Source organism: Taudactylus pleione, unplaced genomic scaffold, assembly GCF_031769625.1.
Source record: "Taudactylus pleione unplaced genomic scaffold, aTauple2 ptg000178l, whole genome shotgun sequence".
NCBI classification, from domain to species: Eukaryota; Metazoa; Chordata; class Amphibia; order Anura; family Myobatrachidae; genus Taudactylus; species Taudactylus pleione.
Genome location: NW_028284580.1, coordinates 8,929,099 through 8,939,231, shown reverse-complemented (window position 1 = coordinate 8,939,231; position 10,133 = coordinate 8,929,099). Strand labels below are relative to the sequence as shown.

At 36.9% G+C, this 10,133-nt stretch overlaps 1 protein-coding gene across 1 annotated transcript; it reads left to right on the top strand.

Moving 5' to 3' along the window:
• Positions 1 to 3,403: 3,403 nt before the first annotated feature.
• MSX2 (msh homeobox 2) lies at positions 3,404 to 8,992 on the top strand. Its single transcript, XM_088475808.1, has 2 exons — positions 3,404 to 3,885; positions 7,413 to 8,992. Exons 1-2 carry the CDS (start codon positions 3,540 to 3,542, stop codon positions 7,835 to 7,837), a joined length of 771 nt encoding a protein of 256 aa, XP_088331934.1. The 5' UTR covers positions 3,404 to 3,539; the 3' UTR covers positions 7,838 to 8,992.
• Positions 8,993 to 10,133: the final 1,141 nt, after the last annotated feature.

The window sequence follows — 10,133 nt, the reverse complement described above, 5'->3', positions numbered from 1 at the left end:
GCTTCCCCCAGGAGTTTGTCTTTCATCTCGCCGCTGCTGGCGCCTGCAAATAGCCTGATTCCGTCTGCAGCCTCCCCCTCCGCCCCAGCGCCCCCTCCCCTCCCTCCCCTCCCTCCCCTCCCTCCCTCTCCTGCTGCTGCTGCTGCCTACTGACAAAGCCTGTGCACCCAGTCTGCACTGATCGGCGGCTGCCATACCGCTGCAGAGGTGGGCGAAAGTTATTATCCTGGAGAGGAAGGGAAAAATCAGAGCCCTGAAGTGTGTAATTGGTGCTGGGGCCAGGGGAGTCATCATTAGCTGATATAAACACTTTACTCTTCCTGCAGCTGATCTGCCCCCAGTCTCCTATCGTCTGACCCATGCTCTTCTCATAGAGTGGGGACTATCTGGCTGTAGATCATTGGCTCCTGCTAAGTCCCAGGGTTAAAGTACCTGCCACTTACTTAGATCTGTCTGGGATGCTTAATGCCAACACACAGCGGTGCAAGCTGAAGACAGAGGAGTCTCAGGACGATTTCAATTGATTGTCTGGAGATAATCCCAGCAGACTCTTCAATGTCACCACAGCAAGACCAGGACGTCTCTAACTGGTCATCGTCTAAGAATAGGTTAGAGCTTGTCACTGTTTAGGAAAAAAAAAGTCATTATACGTTTTACATTGGGCCATAATCATTGAAAATTATCTTTATAAATCATTCATCACATAATAGAGAAAGATAAGAGCAACCAAATAAATCAACTCTGTAAGCAATTGCGATACAATGACACAGGGTAAACAATAAATATTATCAGAACTAATGAATATTGAACAAATGGGAGTTTGAACGCTGTGTTCTTAAAAGCACTGTTTGTCTCCAATTAAGCTCTAGCTATAAAACGTCTTCTCTTATAAAGACATATGTTATGTACAACTCTACGTTTCAAGGTTAGCGACATCAATAGGGGTATAGACAGGGTAGAGGCTGCTGTATGTACACAAATACAGCCTATGGGGAAACAGTTGATATGTATAAGCATATGAATACAACAGCAGCTTTTAGGACAAATATCATACATGTGTATATCTCCATAGCATTATTACTGAGATGAAAGATAAAGCTGACAGGCAGGACTCCCTCTGCTTTTATTGTATTATCTCTGCTCGTATAAATGCACCCCTTTCCCTGTATAACGCCTCTGAATATGTTGGCAAACTATAAGTAATGTAAAAATAATGAGAATGATAGTAAATACAACAACACTGGAGTAAGAATAAGATACAATCATTCAGTCAGCAATTTTACAACTTCAGGAAAACATCTGAGTTCGTGTTTTGATGCAGTCAGGAGTTTTTACTCTAATAACCCAAGCTGTCAAAAAACGTATTAGTATACTAGCAAACCCCCAATATCCCCCTTACATAACCCCCTAGTGCACACAGACACTGCAGAGCAAGTTATACTATCAAAACCCATAACTGATTGAGTTATGTCAATAAAATGCTGCAGAGCTGCAAAAAAGTTTAATTGATTCAGAAAAACTGAAAACTTTGTGATGTTACCCTATACAAACAGAAAATAATGAAGAGGAAACGTTATATATGTGTCCTGTGTTGATTTCTGAACTTTTTAAATCAGGGACTTTAAAACCGAGAACCGAGTACAGTGACAGACACCTCAAATTGCTGCAATGCTGCTTTCACCATGGCATGGGAGAAACGTGACGATATAATAAACGAAGGGCCTAAATATATTGTATCAACAAATGTCATTAACTACCAGCTCTCTATACTCATCTTATACACAAACCTATCTGTGATAGCAATTGTATCATGATACATTTCATTATAGAATACAATTATCATACACCTTCATATTGTCCCTCATAAACCGATCCTGGCCTAATATAAGTGTATCGGAATGCTTGCATTCGCATAATTACAGTCCAATATAGTAAGACAGAATGTTTGGGCTAAATGTATTACATAAATAATCACTACTGAACAAAGGATAGTATTCTTGTAACCTGTAGATATTCAATTCGACTGTAATAATGTCTGATATGTCTTAAATTACTGCCGAAGAGTGAGCAATATACTTAGCACTCTCCTTACCATGACGAGAGAGAGAGATAGAGATATGTTCTACTTGTGTACACCTCTCTGATCGTATTTCCACCACGGATTACTGATTAATTGACAGTAATATGGGACTCAATTACATTTGAACAGTATATGGTTATTCCACGAGTATATAAGGTAATAGGATTTTTTTAGTAAGGGTGGAGAAATAATATATTAATATGTTAGGCATTACGAGCTATAAAACATATAGGCTATGGATCCAAGTACATCATATCTTTCTATAGACTGTAATTCTGTATGTAAGTACTGCTAAATTCTTGGAACTTGAACTACCAAGAATTATACTGGAGGGGAGTTGACTATTATCGTGTAATTAATTGGAAGATTGAATGTTAGGATATGGTAACACATTAGTCTAATTGCTCCAAAGAATGATTATGCAACAATTATGGGATATTATAATTGTGGTATAATTAAAGAATTCATTAATCATGTGAAAACAGCAATTATTTTTCAGACTGTTTTCTGATAGAACAGATAGGCACGAATATTTTAGCATATAATATTACTGCGGCCCCCACTTTAATTGGGCAATGTATGAATTGTTACAGTGGCTTTTTGGTACATTGTTATTATTTGATGCTACGGTTGTTAAGCATGATACTGTTCATATACGAATGTAATATCAGCGTGGGAAAGTCCAGTTTAATAGCAATTATTTCCCTTTGCTACATATACACATCTAATGCACTTATAATCGCATTATAAATCCACTCTTCTCTTAGGAAATAAGTGATGTGTAAGCTAATTACACATTGCTGACTGACATGTAATAATATGTCGTTCTATTGAAGATCATTGAGTCTTTACACAGCTATCACGGTATCTTCCTCACAGTCCACTTACATCAAAGGCACCAGGCGACTGCACTCCTTGTAATCAGATATCAAATTTATCTATATCACTTCAACGTCAAAATGATACTTAAAATGTTTACATGTAGACACATGAAGACATTACAAAGAAAGAAGTCTTTAAAGCGGAGACTAGAAAGAGAAAATTGGTTATATGAGCTTCCTCTTCATATAATCAAACTTAATTACCCAAGTGACTTTTCAGTTTCTTGTGATTACAGCCCTACAGGTATCACTAATAACACAGCACAGTTTGCAGCCTATGTAATTAACTCCCTCTTTTTTTTGTAACAAAAACAGTTCTAAAAATCAGTGCCATAAAGGAGGAGGAGGAGGAGGAGGGGGGTAGCAAATCAGGAGGCAGGCTAGGCACGTCACAAGTCCGGGCGTTCCCTGTTGGCTGTCACAGGAGGAATGAGAAGGTTTATTGCGTTTCCCTACAGTGTCTGCCTTCGGAGTGCTGCTGGGGCTGAGCGCTGAGTGCAGCCACAGAGCGGGGATACTACTCTCATCAAAGGGATCTGGGCCAGGAGGGGGACTTGTGTCTGCTCCCCTAAACAAACATGTCTTCCCCAAGGAGAATAAAGGAGGATTTAAGCTCAGATGAAGAGGGCTCCGTGCACCCCATCCCATCTGACGATCACAAGATCAAGGTTTCCAGCCTACCATTCAGCGTGGAAGCGCTCATGGCTGATAAGAGGATGCCTAAGGAGGTGTCCCATCTACGTGGCTTGGAGCTCCCAGGAGCTAGTGGCCCCTCCAGACACCTGCACTTGGGGATCGGGAGCAGAGAAAGCCCCAGTCCCCCTGAGCTTACCAAAAACTTTGAAACTTCGTCTGTGAAATCGGAAAACTCTGAAGATGGGGCAGCTTGGGCAAAAGAAGGGGGCAGCTACTCCCCCCCACCAAGTAAGTTCAGACTGAGACGTTCAGACTGAGAGATGCTCTGCAGCCCGGTGCCATAGCGATGTGTATCTGCACTGCCTGTCTCTGGTTACAGTCCACCTATAGGCTTTTTCATCTGGCTAATTACACTTGTCTGCTTTGCATGAGCTCATATCAGTCCCCCATAACCAGGCTCATTGTGTGCTGTGTGCATATTGTGATTACAGCAATATACACGTCACTTTTAGTAGCTGATTCATCCTGCTTCTGCTGGAGGGGACATACTATACCTCATCTCTTCTCCCTACAGCGTGGCAGCGAATGGGTTAAGTCGTAGTTAGCTGTTTTGTGCATACATGTTACTGATCTGCCCCTTGCTAGCTCAAAGCTCCTAAAGATCAGTCCAGCAGCATGTTTGCTTTGTGTATGATTGATAATCTCTCTTTAGTTTGGACTAGACGTATACTATATGACCAGAACCACATATACAGCGCTGTAGCCTATTGCAATGCTTTATTACAATAAATATGTAAATGCACAGAGAATATCAATATTTACTTTTAAAGCGGAATACTCCAAATGCATAATATTAACCACTTTATCCGCTGTATGCTATAGTTTTATCCATTAGTACACATGTACCACTATATAATGAAGAATACATTTAGGAATGCTAACATTTTACCCAAAGGGCTATGCCCGCTGCTTAAATGCAGGTGAATCAATGCGTGACAGTCATATCAGAAGAGAGAAATCCCCGAGACACTGTAGTATCAGTTTATTGCCGCAGCCCTGCAGCTCATAGTTACACATGTATTTAGTTGGTGTCAGGCCACACACTGCTCTAGCAGATGAGAATCATGGGATCCGGATGTTTGTTTAAGATCTTCATGGTATCTTCAGATGAGTACTTCAATACATGTGTTTGCATACTATTTAAACAATACAGGGACTGTTGTGAACGTTTGTGGTGCAATATGTCACTGAAGAGAGACAGAAGTCTCGGTATGCTTCAGATGTCATACATTCAATTCATATTAACATTATACGTAGTAATTGCAATTATACATACTACACACACACACACACACACACACACACACACACACACACACACACACACACACACACACACACACACGATCTTAAGTGCGAACTATTCAGTGGCAGCATATTCAATTCAAATTAACAATTTCCTCCCCAGAGTCATTAACATATTACTAAATATCAACACGTACAGATGTATAAAGTCACACCAATTTCCTTAGCACTCTATGCAAACACCGTTTGCATTTTATTAATCTTTTCCTCTTCAGTTTTAAGGAGATTGTGGAAATATGTAATGTTAAATTGGCATATTCAGTTTACAGTAGAACGATGTCAGATTGCACACCAATCAGAATCTATACACTTGCATACTGCATGCAAATAGTGAATATCTAGTATGGTCCGCGTTCCTATAGACAACATAAAATGTGACTTGTGTCCGAAATATGATCTAGAGCTAAAGCAAAGGACAGTTGACAGTATGACATGCAGCAGGCATATGGCATTGAAGTGCATGAGGTGTAAGCCAAGCAACAGAAGGCTGCTTTGGTTATTAGATAAGTGTGAGCTTGAAGAGCATAGGTGAAGCACCTGCGTCTCTGGAGGTTACACGTCTCTATCACTTATATAGTTCAGTGTGACAGGCTGAGAATGGGTCTGTCTCTAGGGGAAGATGTGCGTCCTGATGAGAGTGTCACACACATTTGCAAATGAAACAAGCAAGGAATCCCTGCTTTCATAGAAAGCATTTCCCTCACATCAGTAACTCCTGCTGGCCTGGGAATACCTCTGTACTTTTTCTTCTAAACAACACAGATTAAAAAATAAGAATATTCTTTAAAATAATCTTTAGATAGTTCTGTAAATATAGACTGACATGGTTTGTCCCATTTATGCTGAAGCATATTGTCATGCATTCCAGCACATAGAACATCGTACCTATATTAAAACAGAATTATAGGTTTTGTGATCTTACTGACAGTTTTTACTGGCATATATGAATTTACACAAGTGTGATTTTAAATATCCTCTTATTATTTTCACATATGCATAATCTGCTCCAATATCTATATATTGATATTTTGTTATGGTTGTTTAAAAGTTAATTTATGATAAGAAAAAAATAATAATTTTAAATGTTCCTTTACAGGATCTGGCAATCAGTTCTTGTTAAATAATTCACACATATTACTGTTAATGATACATCACAATATCTAATTGAGATTAAGTTGATGGAATGAACTGGAGAAGAGAATTAAAAGTGATTAAATAAAAGCAGGTTACTAATAAAGTTTTAAGAACAGATTAGACTGTAAATCACCATGGAATGTGATTAAATTTAAAAGCTGTCACCATAGTGAAAAAAAAATCTTTTGATACTGTTGGTTCATTCCTGTGTGGTATAAATAGCTGAGCACAGTCAGCCTAAATTACTAATGCATAGTTAATTTATTTAAATCCTTAATAGTCAATATGACTCGATGAGTCAGTATTTAATATAGTTATTAACTACAGGTAACCCTTTGAGAAAAGCATGTCTATATATACATCACTTTTCTAAAGTATATCTAAAAAGAGTTTCATAAACAACAGAGAACTTGTATAGCCCATTAACTGAGAACATCAAAGTCTAGAACGGTGCAAAAGTAAAAATAGCCATTTAGTAGCAATAAAAATGTTACATTTTAATTATGTGACTGAAAGGAAACTACTTGCATAGTGATATAACACTAGTATCCAATTTCCCAAATCAGAAGAAAAAAACACCATTACATTGTACGTCAATCATAACCCTTCCATTGATTGATAATTCAATGTGATTCTATATTGTATTTAACTCTTTCAGGATTCATGACTGTTAAAATAATTTGCATACACAATAACTAAGCAAAAAATAAACTTGTTAAAAATCATACAATCACCCAGCCATTACTCTTGAGGAGGGAATGAGATGGATGTATGCTATAAAAGATATACGTTGTAAGGGATTCTTGCTCTAATCCAATGTGTTTGTGTTTGCCCAATTTCGTTTACGCATGAACCAGCTCGCTTGGCACCCTCGTGTTGAGTTATATCTTGGACAAGTATAGATGTATGTCATTGCTATAAATGCTTGACACTGTACGTTGATAATATGTCAACATTAGCCTTTGAAGTTGTATTATGTAAAAAAATTTAATGCATAGATGGCTAACATTAAAAAAAAAAAAAAACACAACATACTTAACCAGGGCAGAGCAACTACCGATCGCATTGGTCATTTTATAAAATGAAGAGTCGAAACCTTGTCATCTCGAATTACAATTAATAGTAATTCTAGTTAATAGAGCTGCTGAAATTAAATTTACCGCATCTTAATATTTGGGTCAATATTGTATTCTTGGTGCATTACTGAAAAACTATTTCTGAAACATTTTTTTGTTATTATCCAAGACACTGAATATTTTGTGATTTCACGTTGTGCATGCTTGTGATACACCTTCCTAACCGACTGTATTTTGCAGGACACCTGAGCCCTTCCACCTGCACCTTGAGGAAGCACAAGACCAACCGAAAGCCCAGAACTCCATTCACCACATCGCAGTTGTTGGCCCTGGAGCGAAAATTTCGCCAAAAGCAATACCTCTCCATTGCAGAAAGGGCTGAGTTTTCCAGCTCACTCAACCTAACAGAGACTCAGGTCAAAATTTGGTTCCAGAACCGAAGGGCCAAAGCCAAAAGACTGCAGGAAGCTGAACTAGAAAAGCTTAAGATGGCAGCAAAACCCTTACTGCACCATGGCTTTAGTTTACCCTTCCCCATTAATTCACCTATCCCAACTGCATCATTGTATGGATCATCTTATCAACTACACAGACCGGTCCTTCCCATCCCACCTGTAGGACTCTACGCTACTCCTGTTGGATACAGCATGTATCACTTTTCTTGAGACGATGCTAAGAATAAGGATATTAACTAGTCTATAAAGTGCTTGATGGGTAATATGCCAACCCAACCTTGCACAAAGGCCTGAGACTGTGCTGGTCACTCTGTGGATTACCTTTTCAAAAGACCCTGATTTCAGAAGTGCCTTATAGCCTGCGCTGCACATAGGAAAGCAATAAAGTTGGACACTGAGAAACTTTCTGTAGGCAAAAGGGGGCAACAACACTATTGCCCAAATAGTAGTATTATGTTTCTGTTTGAGCCTAATCATTTATTTATAATTTGGATGTATAGATCTTACTATTAAATCTGCATTTGCCTTAAACGATAAAGGACGCTGATGTAAAAATGTACATAGAATGCACAGTCCAAGAATTAACCAAAGAATGGACATTTTAATGCCTATAATCAATACATAGGTGCTATATCTGAAATCTCAGCATCACAACTAAACAATACCTGGTACACAACAGGTACAACAATAAGTGGCTCTAGAATAGCCCTATATAATGCCTTACCGTCATCAGGGGGAGCATATATGTGAATTGTTTGTATGTTTCTAGTACAATGCCTTTATTAACAAGGAGCATTTTATATTTTACTAGAAAAAGACAATATAGGTCAGGTTAAATATTAAATCAAGCCCATATACGTGCCTTAGCAATTAATCCTGCCACCTCAGCTCAACCATAGATCATTATTTCACCACATCGTTATAGTAAAATTGGGTATCTATGATTTAAAATAAACAAAATACATAATGTAGCACAAAGTATTTACTATAGGGTTAAATTACTTTCATATTTTTTGTTCTACCTAAACCTTTATAACGATTACATCAGTGATTACTTTCATCACTAAGCCATTTTCAAAGTGTATTATCAAGTCTAGAAATAAATAATTAACAATTTCTGCATTAAATGAATCAAATGTTTTTGTTTTAGAACCTGTTATGCAATATTTGATTTGTTTTATTGCTGATGCACATGAACCACTGATCACCCGTTAATTTTTTTTCCGCTATTATTGTCCCTTTGAAAGGGTCATCGTGTAAAATGGTATATATTTTATTGAAGAGTTATAATTTCATATATCTCTTATTTGTAAGTAAATTAAAATCTTATTACTGTTTAAAAAGTGTTGTATTCGTATGTCTTGATTTTGGGTGATATGAATGTTTTAGCAGCACAGTGTACATTATTGTTATTCTATATTCAATTGATAAAGTTAATATTTAAAACAACATTGGTTACAATCTTTTATATAATAATAATAATAATAATAATAATAATAATTAATTTATATTATCCTTCTACCTTTCAGTAATGCATAGGAAAAAAAAATTTTTTTCCACATTTTAATTTATTTTCACCTAAAAAGTTGTAATCTTTATTAAATAAATAAAAAATAAATAAATACCTTTTTTTTCCTCCAACTAAACGGACTTCACTATTTTTACTAGAGAGGAATTTCCCGTGAATAAATGTTTGGATGAAAAACGTAAATCTGAGTTAAACTAGTTAAATGAGCTTTTGCACTAAAAAATATCATAAATAATACACACACCTCTACTTATCTATTGAAAGAGTATCTTTATAATATAACCCTGTTAGACACCACATCGATATTTACGTTTCCCCAAACTGAAAACCTAGCACTGGGATCAATTTATTATAGAAAAAGCATGTATACAACATAACAGTAAGCGTTCTACAGACAAATCAAAGAGTAACGTTTCAGCAATATCATGTATATCTGTAACGCTACATAGTATTCAGGTTACATTATTATCAAAACTAACAGTTTGAAATCAATAAATGCTTATATCCCACAGCTGATCCTTAGCTAGTGTTACATTGAATACTACTCCCTAATCAAGTCAGGGTCTGCTTACAGTGGGTAAAACAAATCTGCAATACCTACTACTGTATATCTGAGCACAAAGTATCTGTTGAATTATGTTAAATAACATTTTCAATAGGTAATCCTATGTATTTATGTATGTATGCATGTATGTATGTATGTTACCACACACACAGAGACATATATATTCTATAAGAAAATCATAAGAGACCAAACAATTAAAGTGATACTGAATGTGTGTTTAATTTGCATCCTTTGATCTTGGTTTCCCTGTGTGGTTCTCAGCCAGTCTGCGTGATTTGGAGACTAACATATATACGAGTCTGTAAGGTCCCTGCTCCAATTCATATTACGCTATAAACATACTGTTTGTATTTTGTGGTTTTGTAACATAACCACTCCTGAAATGCTTCTCATCATCTCAATTAGAGTTAGAA

What these genes read in the sequence shown, in the direction of transcription:
- MSX2 (XM_088475808.1), top strand. Translation starts at nt 3,540, where the DNA reads ATGTCTTCCCCAAGGAGAATAAAGGAGGATTTAAGCTCAGATGAAGAG. An exon ending in CAGCTACTCCCCCCCACCAA is followed by an intron (nt 3,886 to 7,412) that starts GTAAGTTCAGAC and finishes TGTATTTTGCAG; the next exon opens with GACACCTGAGCCCTTCCACC.